At 32.8% G+C, this 17,179-nt stretch overlaps 1 protein-coding gene across 2 annotated transcripts in view; it reads left to right on the forward strand.

Annotated features, from left to right (window-relative positions):
• Pdcd10 (programmed cell death 10) overlaps positions 1–12,049 on the forward strand; it is a 42,075-nt gene extending 30,026 nt beyond the window's left edge. For both annotated transcript variants that reach the window (XM_027942114.3, XM_027942115.3), the window contains exons 4-8: positions 481–598; positions 1,929–2,055; positions 7,961–8,039; positions 8,298–8,380; positions 11,419–12,049. In XM_027942114.3, coding sequence (XP_027797915.1) covers positions 481–598; positions 1,929–2,055; positions 7,961–8,039; positions 8,298–8,380; positions 11,419–11,500 — 489 coding nt within the window. In that variant the 3' untranslated portion in view covers positions 11,501–12,049. The remainder of the gene's footprint in view (positions 1–480; positions 599–1,928; positions 2,056–7,960; positions 8,040–8,297; positions 8,381–11,418) is intronic.
• The last annotated feature ends 5,130 nt before the right edge of the window (positions 12,050–17,179 follow it).

The raw sequence follows: 17,179 nt of genomic DNA on the forward strand, positions 1-17,179 counted from the left end.
ATATGGAAAATTATATAGCTTCAAAAAAACTATAGAAGAAATTCTAGTTTTTGTTTTATTTTTGGTTTTCCTGACATTTTTAAAAATGTAAATGCAAAGGATTTGCCCAGTACCAGTGAAATGAGTTACTGTTTGATCCTCAAGTTGCAATGTTAAACTAAAAATCCTCAGTGTATTTTAAAAGAGTAATTTTATGGATTACCAAAATATATATGATTGTTGTTTCTTTGTTATTAGTTTGATTGTGAGAGGGTATAATGGATAATTAAATATTAAATACTTTATGTTCAAATGGAAACTGGGAACTTTGGATATAGTAAAAATTTCTAATACACAAGCTCTAACAAAGCATACTTGCTTCACAAAGACTTCTGGTTTTATAAGTAATCTGTCTACGACATTCCCAACAAATTCTCAGCAGTGAACTTTAAAATGCTGTTTCCATGTCTCTGTTTCAAAACTGGCATTTTTTTCTTATAGGCTGAAAAAGAAAATCCAGGTCTCACACAAGACATCATTATGAAAATTTTAGAGAAAAAAAGTGTAGAAGTTAATTTCACGGAGTCCCTTCTTCGAATGGCAGCTGATGATGTAGAAGGTATCAGAAAGAAGAGCCTTGTTCAGTTTTATAGTTGTTGAAAGTACTTCTCCAGATCATTGTCACTTGACAAAAGGTTCTTCCTTCCCTCCTCTCCCTTTACTCTTCTTATTGTAATGATAGTAGAAGCAATCTATATAAAATAGAAAAGCAGCTCTTCTTTGTTTTTATCTAACATTTGTAAAATTTAATGGTATGAATCAGTATTTGCTGATAATGCATGCTTTAATTTTTTCCCCATCAGTAAAATATATAGCAAGTTCCAGTTTCACTATAAGCTCTGTGGGATGGTTACTTTATTTTGTATTGAGTTTGAAAGTGATGAGCATTTTGTTTGTCATTTTAAACTTTTAGTTCGGCATTTCTTTTTTCAAGCAAATATTTGGGACTTCTTTTCTCTTTCTTTTTTCTTTTTTTTTTTTTTTTGTAGTTTTGTTTTTTGCTTTTAAAAAATAATTAGAGGGCTGGGGTTGTGGCTCAGCGGTAAGTGCTCACCTAGCACATGCGTGGCCCTGGGTTCAATCCTCAACACCACATAAAAATAAATAAAAAAAGGTGCTGTGTCCAACTACAACTAAAAAGTAAATATTAAAAAAAATCAATTTAGAAATGGGTTTTATTTAATATTAGTAGCCATTTTCTCAGTAATTTAGAAAATAAAAAGGTATAATTTTCCATGTTCATTAAGAGAAAACAAACAGGAGATGTTTTAACTGATTCTGTGATTAATAGTAAAACTTTCATCATTGTTTAGACAAGCATTTGCAGCCTAAATTAGATTGAATTGATAGAGTTGCATTGCTTCCAGATCCACCGTGAACCTGGTGATAGGCTTATTTCCCCTCTGCCAAAGACTGGTTGAACCTCTTTTCAAAATTGCTATTCTGTGACCCCAGTCCTTGTGTTGGATTTGTGGTATTGTGTTTTTCAGTGAGATTTCAAGAATATGTTGAAAATTTTAGTAGGTTTTGGGGATTTGACATAATGAACTGTAATTATTTTTAGTATGGGTGTTTAAAATTATTAAACTCAACTTTCCCATTAATTTGTTTTGTTTTGTTTTGTTTTCTGAACACTTTATGGTATTTCTATTTACCCTAACTTGGGAATGCTTAATTTTTCATCCTCTAATTTTTTTACAAAGTGGAAACCCTACTGTTATTTCTGGACTAAATTAAACTCTAATAAATCTTCTTTGCAACCTTGTCTTTTCTAACTATCTGACCTTTCTCTTCCCCCACTCTCTTTGAACATAATTGAGAATTCTTTGACCTGAATTTGTCAGGGAATTAGTTGCATGATGTCTTTTATTTTGTGCTTGTCCTATCAGAGTATATGATTGAACGACCAGAGCCAGAATTCCAGGACCTAAATGAAAAGGCACGAGCACTTAAACAGATTCTCAGTAAGATCCCAGATGAGATCAATGACAGAGTGAGGTTTCTGCAGACAATCAAGTAAGTGATTTTTTGTTTTGGTTCTTCCCTTAATAGCATTTCAAAGGAACTGTATATTCTAGATTTTTTTTTATTTTAACATGATATTAAGTTGAAATATTAATTTAAAATAAAATTTGAAAATTGTAAATGTTGCGTTTTTGTTTATTTCAAAACTGGCCTAAGAGTTTAATATTTTCAGAAGGTTTAATTTAAAAACAACAGTGACTAAAATGTGCACAACAGTGTAATTTGAACTGTATAACTAGTGGAAAAGTATAAATGTCAGATTAAAATGAATAGTAAATTGAAAGAATAGATACCAATTTTGTTAATGATTTTTATTGTTTTGTGGCATGTCATGAACACAAATAGAATCATATTGACCAAAGTGTAAACCTCCAAATTCTTACTGGTAGTATACAAGTTAAGTAAAATAGAATCTACCAGGGGACTATAGTGCAGGCTGGCTGCAGAACAGCAGCAAGAAGGGTAATTATAACACAAACGCGCTCAGACCTGGGCACTTTTTTTTAAATAATTGTATCTTTAGTGATAAGCCATGCTACATATCTATGAAGGTTTGACATTTAAAATAACAGTTTTATCAGATTTTGCTTCAGGTCATTGAAATAGGGGTTATAGGATCTATGCCATCTTAATAATAACGGTAAATACCTATATAGAAACCGTTTTGTTTCAAGCCCTATTTTAAACACTTTACCTAAGTTAACTTATTACAATTTCTGTAAAAGAAGGGAAATTGAGGCACAGGAATTAGGTATTATTCCCAAGGTCTGATACCGAGGTCTTCTCTGCTGCTTTCTAATCACGATGTTGATCTAATCTGGCAGTTGTCAAAGGTTTTCATTATTTGAAAGAAGTATAATAAAGAATGTTTTATGTAGAATGCCAGTATGTAAGAGAGAGAACAGTATTTTGATAGAAATAATAGGCCTAGAACCCTCATCCTTTTTTCTTTGACACCTCCTTTTTCCAGCGGGGAACCCCTGGGGCAGCTCTGCTAAAGCTTTTGACACTAGGGAGATACAGTTTGAAAACCACATTAATAATAGCTACATTTTAGTCTTGAGGAAGTTGAACTCAGGAACTGAAGAGTGTTCTCCATAGAACACTCTTTGTCCCATTTATTATTAATAGATGTTTTATTGGGACTTTGTCTCATTTATGGGGAAATAGTAATAGTTCTATCTTCTAGAGTGTAGGTAGCATAACTGAATTAAGAGTAATGGCAATGTAAATTTATTTCCTAATCATTTTAGGAAGAATAGTTTGCCCTGGTATGTTTTTGGATATGTATGTTATTTCTAAGTGTTAAACTCAGCCATGTATGAATAGCATAGATTGCTAAGATCTAATTATTTGTATCAATGTGATATATTCTGGTACATTTTGATACATGTCATTTCCACTGTTAATTGTTAGACTAATAGTGGATAAAATTCCACCAGAATAAAAAATGTTGCATCATTCAAGCACAACACATTGTGCAATTACTATTTTATCTTTAAAATATTTTATTTTCGTATTCAAGGTATTTATCCTACTCAACCATTTATCTTAGCAACATTTTTCATTAAGCATGTGTCAGAGAACTGCTGTACCACGTATTAAAGGTGATGCTATAGGTTGTATTCAAATAGTAAAATGATTCCTGACAATAGTAAGTGTGCTGACTTTTTTTTTTTTATGTATTAACAGACTTAGGTTTAAGTCTCCATTCCTCCAACACGTGGTTCTGTGCTCTTATAAGTTGCTTATCTTCTGTCATTTTTATTTCCACCTCTTAAAATGAGAGTGGTATTTGTGAGAATGAAAGAAATCATGTACATAAAGTCTTTTATATATATATATATATATATATATATATATATATATATATATATATGTATATATATAGCATATACTCTAGTATCTAATCACAGCATGTGCTAGCATTGTGAAAAAAAAGGATAGTTTTATTTTATCTGAAACTTAGTGGTAGAGTGCTTGCCTAGCATGTGGATCAAACTGAGTGATATCCAGCACCACACACAAAACAAAACAAAAAAATTCCCAAAGTTGATGAGGAAAAAAAATGATCTGGCAAATATTTTCAAACTTCTTTAGATTAATCAGTGCCTCTGTTTGACTACATTTGAACTTATGCAGATATTTTATAGAATTAATTTGTAGATTTGTTTTGGGGTACCAGAAATTGAATTCAGGGGCACTTAACCACTGAGCCACATCCCTAGACCTCCCCACCTCCCCCCATTGAAACAGGATCTCTTTAAGTTGCTGAGGCTAGCTTTAAACTTGTCATCCTCCTGCCTCACCTTCCTAAGCCACTGGGATTACTGACATTCATCACTGTACACAGCTATAGATTTCAAGTCTGATGCATTCCAATTAATAGTTTACTAGTTGAAACTTGATGATTTACTAGATCAAAAAAACATGCATTCATTTGTTTACTCTTTGTGGTCTATGTGTGTATATTCCAGTCAGTTTCACAATGGCTTCAGAGTAGTTTTTCTAGAGTTGTCTAGTACTGGGGTTTCTTCCTTCAGGGTATTGGTATAAATATATATCATTTGGATTGGGGGTGGCATGATTTACTTTTCCATGTTTTTTTTTTGGGGGGGGGGGGGAGGGTTGTGCTAGCAATTGAACCCAGGGCATTTAACCACTGAGCTACATCCTCAGCCTCTTTTTGTATTTTATTAGAGACAGGGTCTCCCTGAGTTATTTAGGGCCTGAGTCAGTTGCTGAGGCTGTCTTTGAATCATGATCCTCCTGCCTCAGCCTCTCCAGCTGATGGGATTACAGGCGTTTGCAACCATGCTGGCTTCCATCTGTTTTTTATAAAATATGTTACATTTCATCTGATACTTGTTGTCTTTCAGAAAGTGTATATGTTTCCCAAAAGTTGCCCTACTACTAAATAGCTGCAAATTGCTAAATTTCTTCTCGTTTCACTTATACTATCTTATCTGTCCCTCATCACAGAATCCATCTGCTCCAAACTACATCATTATAGGATAGTTTTATTTTACTCCAGTTCTGTATCATCTTAAGTATTTTTTTGTGCTGGTGTTTTCTCATGTAGGAAACAAACTCTCGGGTAATTACTAATATGATTTGCTTCCCTAAAACAAAAATTATTTTCTGTGTACATAAGGAAACATATTATTTGACATAAATTATTTTAGATTGTTTATAGAGCACATTTTTCAGAATTTGGTAAGCCATTAGCAGTGTCTTGCCTAATATCCAAGTTGAAGGCCAAGCTTAAAGATAAACAGACTTGGTCAATAGAATTTTTTTCTTTTTTTCGATACCAGGGATTGAATCCAGGTATTCTTAACCACTAAATCATATCTCCAGCCCCTTTTTACATTTTATTTTGAGACAGAGTCTTGCTGAATTGCTTAGTGCTTTGTTCTGACTTTGAACACAGTTTCCCTGCCTCAGCTCCCAAGTTTAGATTATAGGTGTATACTGCCTGGGTTGCCAATAGAGTCCTTTATGAAAGTTCTGTGCCAATAATGCATCAAATCTTGTTAGCTCCTTGTCCCAAACAATAGTTTTCAGATGTGGCTTACTAGCAGTCACCTAGCAGGGTTTTTTTGTTTTGTTTAAGTTTTATTTTTTGGTAAGTGACTTTCCTTCCCCTGTTTTAAAAGTAGAGACAGATTCTCCCGTATAAAACACATATATATGAATAATTTCTTTTTAAATTTTTGGTTTTTATTTCATTTTTTTTCTTTATTTTTCAGATTCCAAATTCTTAAAAGCAGATGTGAGGTGGGGTCTAGCAAATCTCTCCCTTCTCTCCCTGCCTTTTCTTTTCCCTCTCCTCCCATATGTTAAATACCCTATTTCAGAACCACTCTTTTGACCTGTATCCTATATAGAGAAAGAATATGTTCGTCTTATTGATCGACCCTGGAAGCACATTTTTATGATCCTTTTTTTTGCAGACCATTAAATATAATACACAATGGGATTTTATGTAAATTCTTATCACTATATATTTTATTCCTAGATAGCTGCATTGTGAATTTGGTGAACCTTGCTCTGAGTAGATTTAACATTTATTATTTCTGGATATTGTAGTTTTTCTTGGAAAATAGGATGGTCATATGGCACCATTTTATTAAATAGTGATGGATTTTTGTACATCACAGCAATGTAGAAAGTCAAATTTGGTTGAAAATGAAAAGAGCTGTTATATATAGTCAAACATTGGCCCTTGGTGAAGTGCTGTTACTGAATTGTAGACCAAAAAAAAAAAGTGAATAAATGGCATTTCTATGTGATATTCATTGTCCTATTTGAATATGTAATGTTTTAATGTTTTTGCGTAATACCAATGTTTGACATACAGGATGAATAAGTATTTATTTAAAAATTTAACTATTTTATAATAGTTTAAAATGCTTTTATTAAATACACATTCTATATGCCTATAATTATTTGAATTTCCACATGCTTATTTACTGAAAACTATGCTGACAAACTTGCACATGGTCACAGAATCTTGGACACTGACCATTATTTTCTTCCCCCAAAGAGTGAAGCTGAGATTTTTTTTTTTTTTTAGGTATGAATAACTGAAAAATGACATGTGATTAAAAAATTAGTAATATTTATTGTTTTAGATGGTATGCTTCTGTGTCTTAATTCATATCTTAAAGTTCATGTTACATTTGAACAGCAAAATCTTTAACAGCTAAGAGAATGGATGTAAAAAATAGAAGACCACCCTTAGAGAATGTGAGACTTTTTGAGAATGCAGTTATGTAGAGTTCAGATTGACAGAAAAAAAAAATTGCTATGAAGTTAGAATGTGGAAATTGAAAAGGGCATAGATATAAAAGACAAGAATGGTTCAGAAAAATGTTACATGGTTAGGAAGGAAGGATAATCAATTCAAATGAGAGTTATTGATCTCTTTTCTCTCACAAAGAGTAGGAATATGATGATTCATGTATATATAGTCAAAGGATGATTGCTGGAAAAGTTAAGGTAGGGTATTTGGATCTTGTCTCTCCCATTACTTTAAGTATATTTTCCAAAAGAAATAGCAAGGTTTGAAAGATATTTAGTTGGTAGGTGGAAGTTAAAATGTCATTAAGAGAGAAGAGGCCTGGTAATGTTTACTCACCTCTCAGGAGGAAGTGCTTTTTTGTTTGTTTTGTTTTGTACTGGGACTTGAACACTGGGGCACTTGACCACTGAGCCACATCCCCAGCCCTATTTTGTATTTTATTTAGAGACAGGGTCTCACTGAGTTGCTCAGGACCTCACTAAATTGCTGAAGCTGGCTTTGAACTTGTGATCCTCCTGTCTCAGCCTCCAAAGCCACTGGGATTACAGGCGCCCATTGAAGAAGTGTTTTAACATTAAAACTGATTGGTGGGCTGGGGATATAGCTCAGTTGGTGGAGTGCTTCCCTTGCATGCGTGCAAGGCCATTCAATCCCTAGCACCACACAAAAAAAAAATAGTATATAAAGTGAAATGTTGGTTAATGCAGAAATTAGTTACATGAAATGTAAAATTTTATAAAATAACCGAAGTGTAGAGTATGGTAGCTTGAATTTATTATATGTGAATTCATTAATTCAGTACATTGGCATTTGGAAAGTAAATCAAAAATTGATAAAGAAAGACATAGGGATAGGAATACTTTCTTTTAAAATTGATAAGTGATAATGAAATTATGTTGATTTAGGAAGACAATTAGAATCTTAGAAAAATTTTTGAGACTAAACTCCCACTCTAACCAGCTAATCAAACATTGGCCCATGGTAAAGTGTACATATGATAATCCTGAGTCTGCTGTTAGTAGTTATACGTGCATGCACATTTTGCTTTCAAATATAGTTGATTTTGAAGAGTCTTTCCTTTCTTAACAGGGATATAGCTAGTGCAATAAAAGAACTTCTTGATACAGTGAATAATGTCTTCAAGAAATATCAATACCAGAACCGCAGGGTAAGTAGAAACCTTGCTCCTTGCCACCCGAAATATTGTTTACACTTGGTTATATTATTGAATTAAATAGTAAGAGGATTTGATTATTGAAAATTATGTTATTAACCATTAGGTTTGTACTCAATTTAAATATGCTGTTACATGTGTTTAAATAGATATTGCTAAAAATGATGCTCTGAAACATATATGCCATATTCTGCGTAAACTCTAATTTTTGACTTTGTTATTTATTATTTTTTCTTGCTATTCATAATGTAGGCACTTGAACACCAAAAGAAAGAATTTGTAAAGTACTCGAAAAGTTTCAGTGATACTCTGAAAACATATTTTAAAGATGGCAAGTAAGTAATGTTGTTTTCCTTTTCTTTTAAAATTGAATAGATGATGTTGTTTATATGATATTAAAACCATGTAAATTAAGCCCTTTTATTAAAATATTGGTAATGCTCAGAGCAGTTAGTGACAAAGGCAGAGATTATTAGAAAATGAATGGCTGCTAACCCAGCTATTAATGTATCCCATAGCAGGAGTTGTTAGAATTTTTCAGGAAAGGGTCATATAGTGAATATTTTAGATTCTGAGTCTGTGGCAACTGCCCATCTCACCTCTGCTGTTGTGACACAAAAGCAGCCATAGGTAATATAACTAGTGGATATAGCTGTATTCTAATAAATGTTTATAGACACTGAAATTTAATTTTGTGTAATTTTCACCTATCACATAATGTAATTCTTTTGTTTTTATCTTTAACCCTTTAGAAATATAAAAGCATTTTTACCAACTCCTGAAGCAATGGTTCCAAAACTTTAGTAGTTCTGATTCTGTAGATCTGGTGTGGGGGTGGGGGACTAGAATTTGCATTTCTTAGAAGTTTTCAGGTGATAATGAAGCTCCTGGAGATTCAGTATGCTATCCTGTTTGCATTTTAGAATCACTTGGGGTCCATTTTTTTAAAATCCCATTTCCTGAACTCCAGTTTCAGAAATTCTGATTCATTTATCCCAGTGTGGGTCCAGGGTCTAGATATTTGGTGAGAGAGCATTCCAGGTGATTTTAGAACACCTCAAGGGGGCTGGGGTTGTAGCTCAGTGGTAGAGTGCTTGCCTAGCATGTCTGAGGCACTGGGTTTGATCCCTAGCACCACAAAAATATTTATATAAATAAATAGAATAAAGGTATTGTGTCCATCTGTAGCTAAAAAAAGAAATTAAAAAAAAAAAAAAACACCGCAAGGGTTAGGATCCAGTTCTGGAAAGGAGGCTTACATTGGATTTTACGGTATCATTCTTTTATGTGAGATGTATATGTAAATTTGGAGTGGTTTTTAAGTTTATATTGGATTGATCATAGAGAACCATAGAGAACCTAGAAGTTTTTGTGTTTTTACATTTATACACATATTTATATATAATGTATAAACTGGTGCAGAGGGCAAGACATGTTTTCTGTAGCTTTCTTTCATATGGATAGTTCTTTGTATTTGAAGTAAAATGCTAGGAGTTTTGTGAACAAGCCTATTTTCTAACAGTGTTTAAGGTCTCAAACACCTATTCTTTTTGATTCATTGGAGCTTTAAGTCCCTATGTACATACCAGACCATTATGATATTGTTGTAGTAATATTTTAAAATAAGGAAATGCACTGTAATTCTAATTTTCAGTCAGTTTTAACAGTTCAAACAGGTTGAAATATTTACATTTATCTTATACAGTATATCATATTAGTGATTTTACTTATAAGGATTTTATTCCATAATTCTGAGAAATGCTCCTTTTTAAAAATATATATATATATTTTATTTAGTTGTAGTTGGACACAATACCTCTATTTTATTTTTATGTGGTGCTGAAGATCGAACCTAGGGCCTCCACATGGCTAGGCGAGCGCTCTACTGTTGAACCACAACCCCAGCCCCAGGAAATGCTTCTTAATGACTTCATTTTGTAAACTAGATTTAATCTGAAAATAAACTTATCTTTTTCTTTCATCTCCTGTGCAAAGTTCAAATAACCAAAAACATTAAAAGATTAATTTTCACAATGGCATCATTATTTCTTATTCTAATTAATTAATAAGAATTACAGAATAAGCACATTGAAGGGTAGAAATTTAGAACCTACTTTTCTTTTTTTTTTTTTTTTAAGAGAGAGAGAATTTTTAGTATTTTATTTTTTAGTTCTCGGCGGACACAACATCTTTATTTGCATGTGGTGCTGAGGATGGAACCCGGGCCTCACGCATGCCAGGCAAGCATGCTACTGCTTGAGCCATATCCCCAGCCCCCCTAGAACCTACTTTTCAATAATCTGAATTTATTTACTGTGTCATATATTATTCAGCTTCTTGCTGATACTTTTTTTCAATTGAGCAGCTTCTTTAAATTCCAGTTTTTTATGTATGAATAACATGTATAAGTTTTGTACCTGTTTTCTGAAAATGGAAAACTATTTTTAAGTCATTTTTTAATAGTAGGGGTGAATTTGCTTTGATTGATCTAATCAATTTCTGCTTCTTTTTTGAGAAATGTCTGGGATAAAAATACAAATCTTGACTTTGCTAAGAAATCAGTAAAGCTGCACTGTAGGACTAGGGCATCAGTTTTGTGTTCCAGTTCACATAATGATGGACCATTAAGACAATATGGTGGGGGGGCTGGGGTTGTGGCTCAGTGGTAGAGCACTCACCTAGCACTTGCAAGGTCCTGGGTTTGATCCCCAGCACCACATTAAATAAGTATATAAATAAAATGTATGTGTCCAAATACAACTGAAAAATAAATATTAAAAAAAGAATATCGTGGAGCATAAAACATTTTTAAGGAGTATATTATTGTACATTGTCAGGTCCTAGATGTTGAAACCACATGCTTATTTTATTTCAAAAGTGTATTAATTGTAATTTGAAAGAAGAGAAAGTTGGTATAAATCAGATTAGAAGTAATTTTTCTTAAATATTTATCAGGCTTTTTTGAATTTCAGACCTTGAGAGTGAGTATAATACTTTTCCAGATTTTGTTGACTTCTCTGAAACCACAGCAAGAGATCACATCTGAATCCTCCTTTGGCTAGTTATTTGACTTGTTATTTGACCTGTGAATGAACTTTTCTTGATTATTGAGGGACTGACTCCTATCATTAGCAACCCTCCAACACCTTCTTGCCAGCCAGAACCACCAGGGGGCAGTAATTCCTAGACCCTATAGTTTGAAATGCTACAACACCATTAAATCCCAAACTAGAATGAAAGTTTTTAATACTCCTAACGTTTTTATTTTCCCAAATGATTTTGTTGCTACTGATACATGTCATTAAGGATAACTATTTTGAAAGGGTGAATTTGGGGGGTGAAATTAATGCATGTTCTTTTTCTTTTTAAACAGGGCAATAAATGTGTTCATAAGTGCCAACCGACTAATTCATCAAACCAACTTGATACTTCAGACCTTCAAAACTGTGGCCTGAAAGTTGTATATGTTAAGAGATGTACTTCTCAGTGGCAGTATTAAACTGCCTTTATCTGTAAATTTTAAAGTTTGACTGTATAAATTATCAGTCCCTCCTGAAGGGATCTAATCCAGGATGTTGAATGGGATTATTGCCATCTTACACCATATTTTTGTAAAATGTAGCTTAATCATAATCTCACACTGAAGATTTTGCATCACTTTTGCTATTATCATTCTTTTAAGAATTATAAGCCAAAAGAATTTACGCCTTAATGTGTCATTATATAACATTCCTTAAAAGAATTGTAAATATTGGTGTTTGTTTCTGACATTTTAACTTGAAAGCGATATGCTGCAAGATAATGTATTTAACAATATTTGGTGGCAAATATTCAATAAATAGTTTACATCTGTTAAACATTTCTTTACTTGAAAAAAGATGCATATATATATGTGTGTGTATATATATGATCAGAAGACCAAGACAACTTGGTATAATATCTAAAGAACTTCTAATGGGAACTTACTAGCAGTTTATCAAATAATAAAGCAACAAGAATTCCTATTTTTTGTCCTTAATCACTTTGGGCAAAAAGTAGTCAACAGAAATATTTTTGTTATTACATAGGGGGTACTGAATATTTTTCCATTATTTCCAGTCTGTTTTAAGAGACTTCTGAGAAAGAGAGAGCAGTTTATAGTGTCCTCACACTATAATGCCACTTTTGGAACCATGTAACATTGTAGATTTTACTCTGAGATTAAGTATTTCTGGTATGCTGGGCCCTAGTAAGCTTTGCACATCTCTTTTTCAAAAATAGCCACAATTAGTAGTAATTTAAAGTTATACCAATAGTTGGTTTGAAATTGTCTTGAGTGTTACTATTATATACACTCTTTAAATATGTACAATTTTGTTTCACCATAGAGAAGTTTTAAGGAAATTATGTATTAAGTATTCATGTTAAGTGATTTCATTTTTCAATTATAAAATAAAGGAAAAAATCAGAATTTGTTTATCTTTTATAAAGATATTAAACTAAATTCCTGTTGACAATATAATTTTTTGCTATAATGCAGTTGTTATTTTTTGCTCCATTTTTTCAAAATGGATTTTTAAAGACTTATTATCATTGACCACATAAAAGTAAATCATCTTGTTAAATAGAAACAAGAAATATGTGGGAAGAAGCAAAAACCTCAATAGATATTGGATGAGATATCATAATTTATAAACATTTTACTTGATTTTTCTTCAAGGATACATAGCCAGTAAGACAAATAGAATTGGTGACTTTACTATTTATTTTGGGCATAAAGTATCATTCACTCTTAGAAAAAAAAAAAATTATTATTTGCAGAACAGACTTGTGAATATATGAAGAAAGAAGAGTTTTATTTGGAACATGCTTTTCTTACATAAACCAAATACTGTCATTCCTCCTGTTTTATTTTCTTAACAGAACTTGGCAGTTACCAGGCATGTCCCAAATCACTTGTTTTATAAGCACTCTTTCTCTTTTATTGCCGACCATCTCTGGCCTTCTGTTTTCATGAAATATGCTCCCAAAAAGGGGGCTAACTTTAAGAACGTCTTTATTTGGAGATTTTGCTGTTTTGGATGTTTAAAATACTCCTTCCCAATACTTAACAACATGAGTTTGGTTTTTTGTTTAGTTTTTTAAGATTATATATTAATAATAATCAGAACATGTGGCTGGCAAACTAATGTAAGTCCTTTATAATTTTTTTAACTATTTATGGAAATAATTTCCAATTTACAGACAGAAAATTTCCAGAAAGAAGAATATTACAAAGAACATCCATATACCTTTAACCCAAATTAGCCTGTTAGAATTTTACCTTCTTTTTTTTTTAATCATTTGCGTGTTTGTTTTTTTTTCCCCTGCCTTAATTTTTCCTCATTTGGGCTGCCTTTGACTTGAAAGGCATTGACAGGTTTTTGAAGAGAAAATTATCTTTCCCCTTGTTCTTCTCTTTTAATATAATGTTTTTTATTTGGGGTTTCCGTGTGCATTTTTGGTCACAATACTTTCTTGGTGACTGTGTCATCAGGACATGACATCTAGGAACATACAATATCTTATCTCCTCATTGGTGATATGAATCTTGGTCACCTGGTCATGGTGCAGTTCTGTTTCTTCGATGTATAGTTACTAGTTTTTACCCTGAAATTAATAAACAGTCTCTGTGAAACAAGAAGTCTACATTAACATTTTCTCCCAGCATTTAAAATCCATTGATGATCCTTTAGATTATATTTTGGGAGTTTCTGTGATGATTTTCCAACTCCAGCATTCCTTCCACATGTTGCAGTTAGCACTCAACATTCTACTGAAAGCAGCACTGTCCCCAATCCATGCTTCCATCCATCCATCTATATCTACCTAAACTCTGTTACAGCTATAGATTCAGTTTTCTAGTATTTTTTCACTCCCCCTCCCCCCAGTGGTGTATAAGTCATTAATGCACTTACTTTGGTGCTGAAATTGCCTTAGATTTGGCAAGAGTCCTTCTCTACTTACATAAGAGATATTGGGGATCTATATCAGCAGTTTCTCCATAGAACCCTAGGGCAAGTTATTAGATACTTGGATCCAGACCTGAGGTGTATTCATTGCTAATGAGTATATGCTCTAGGCCATACAACAAACGGAACTAGGAAATGATGTATGTACAAATATTCATGGACACATTTTGATGTGCTTATGTACCACAAACATGATTTCAGAAATTATGGGTTCACACCAACACTTCCAAATCCCAGGCATCCTCTCAGGGTGCTTCCTTGCCTTCCCCATTCTGTGTTTCTATCTTTTTCCTCAAAACCCTGGTTCCAGTAATATTCACTTGCTCACCCCTGTAACAACTAAAATAGTTACAGAATTGCTTCTGTCAATATCATTGTAAAAAATGTATGTTTGCAGTTCCCTCCCTTTGTGTATCCTATCCAAGATTAAGGATAGTTATAATGCTGTTTGTTCATAAATTTTGGTTCTTTTATCCCTCCACTGTAATTGTTATTTGTTGAAATATAATCCAATTATTTTTTCAGTTTACTTGAAGGTTTAAGGTCCTCTCTGCAACCCCTACCCATCCTTGTTGATTTGTTCTTATTTTTTAAATATATAGCACTTAACATGCTTGTAGAAGTCAGAATTATTCCAAAGCATGTAAAAAGTGTAGTTTCTTTTCATATCCCTCAGAGGTACCCACCTTTACTTTTTTTGTTTTCCCCTGTAGTTTTCTTTTTTGAAGAACAATAAACCTGTTTTCCTTTTCCCCTTTCCAACCCCTTCCCTGGCATACATATAGAAAGACAAGCATCCCAGTTTGCCTAGGAGCGAAGGACTTCTTGGAAAACAATACCGTTAGAGCTAAAACTGGGAAAATCAGGCAAGCCTGGATGATGTATTACTGTATTAGTCCATTTCCTGGTGCTTATAATATGGCAGATTGGATAAGTTAGAAGAAAGATTTATTTTAGTTCACAGGTCTGGTCAAAGGTTGGGGGACCTGTATCTGGTTGATGGCCCTGCTGGCTGTCCTGAGGCTGTGCAGGGCATCATATGGCAAGAGATGGACCCACGTGCAGAGCTTCTGGCATCTTCCTCTTACAAAGCCTCTTGCATTCAATCCTGAGGCTTCATCCTGATGATCTCATCTTACACTTATCACCTCCCAAAGGCGCCACCTCGAAACATGGTTATTAAGTGTGCAGTCTCTCAATATCTTACAATGAAAATTAAACTCCACTGTGAAATTTGGAGAAAAATCATATTCAAACCATACCAGTTATCCCAATGTCTTTCAAAAAATGTTGTATTGATGCATATTGTAACCATGTTATTCACATACCTGACCTTCAAAAAAGAAACTATACTGAAGTACAACTTAGTGCCACAAAATTCACCCATTTTAATTGTACCATTCAGAGATTTTTTTTAAAATATTGACAGAGTTGTACAACCTAGCCATGATTCAGTTTTGGAATAGTTTCATCATACCTGTAAGACTCCCTCATGCCCAATTATAATCACTCCTTCATATTCCCAGTTCTGGGCACTACTAGATACTTTCTGTCTCCATAGATCTTCCTTTTCTGGGGATATCATAAATAATGAAATAATTGTCTTTATAGTCTGTTGTTGAGGTTTATCCATGTCATAGCATATATTAGCAGTCCTCTCGATTCTTTTATTGCTGAATATAATTATATGCCATATCTTTATTAATTTAAGAGTTGGTGAACATTTTAATTTTTTTTCTATAATACACATTCAAGTCACTATGAACTTCACATGGAAGTCTTTGTGAACATGGATTTTTATTTGGGGGTAGAGATCTAGGAGTGGAATTGCTGGGTATCTTTATATTAAACTTTTAAAGAAGCTACCATTGTTTTCCAAATGGCTGTACCATTTTAAATCCTCACTAGCAATGTATTGGAGGTTCCTCATTTTTCTACATTTGTTAAAGGCTGTTTCTTATCAACATTCTACTAAATGTGAAATTGTTTTTCTAAGTTTTCTAATGACAATAATATTGAGCTTCTCATGGGTTTATAAACTAGTTCACATACTAAGTTGTAGATCTTTCTCATTCTCTTATACAATTCCATGGTGTACCATAGTTTATCTGATTGATACACATTGACACATGGACATTTAGGTAGTTTTAAATGCTTTGCAAAAATACAAATACAAATAATGCTACTGAAACAAAAGGTGTATATACATAAAATTTTGTTAGATACTACCGATTTCCTTTCCATAAAGATGGCATTTCACATTTACCAGCAATATATAAGGTCATTCCCCATAGCATCACTAATAGATCATCAAGCTTTTGAATTTTTACCAATCTGATGAATAAGAAATGTTATCTCATGGCTTTAATTTGCATTCTGCTTACTACAAGTAAAGTTAACATCTTTTAAGGAAGGAATATTTTTATATTTGTGATTTTGATGGTTTATGATGGGGAGTCTTGCTCCCCATGCTATTATTTTTATCAGCCGTCTTATGAAACCATCTGGGTTTGGTGCTTTCTTGGGAAAAAAGCACCTTTAGCTCTCACCTATTATTTATGACAGGCACTTTATTTCTTTTATGAAAATTGGTTTAAGTTGTTTCTATAGGTTGGTTACACTGAGTCTGTATGTGTGTGTTTTAAGAAATTACCCCTTTCCGTTTTTAAATGTATTTCCACCAAAGTAATTTCATTTCTTAAATTTTTTTTCTCTATCAACAGCATTTTCCCCTTATTATTTATTATTCTGTATATTTGCACTTTCTTTTTTTCTATAATAAACTAGCAGAGTAAATTGTTACAGTCTTTTGGGTTTTCCAGGATTTTACTTATTAATTTGGCCTGCTGTTTTTCTATTCTGTACTTCTTCATTTCTATCCTGTTTATTATTTTCTTCTGTGAACTTTATTTGATTGTTCTTGATTATTGTTCCGACTCTTTCAGTGGGAATTCATTTTTTAAATTGTACAGTTATTTAGTACTGTGAAATTTTCCCTGATTACTGCTTTAGAATGTATCCCAGTTATATATTTGTTACCATTATTTTTCAGAAATTCTAAAATTTTTGTTTGCATTTCCTATTTTGTCCGAGAGTTAGGTTTAATAACTTTAATTTCCATCCAGTATGACCTTCTTAATTTCT

The sequence above is a fragment of the Marmota flaviventris genome, chromosome 8 (assembly GCF_047511675.1).
Source record: "Marmota flaviventris isolate mMarFla1 chromosome 8, mMarFla1.hap1, whole genome shotgun sequence".
Taxonomy (NCBI): Eukaryota; Metazoa; Chordata; class Mammalia; order Rodentia; family Sciuridae; genus Marmota; species Marmota flaviventris.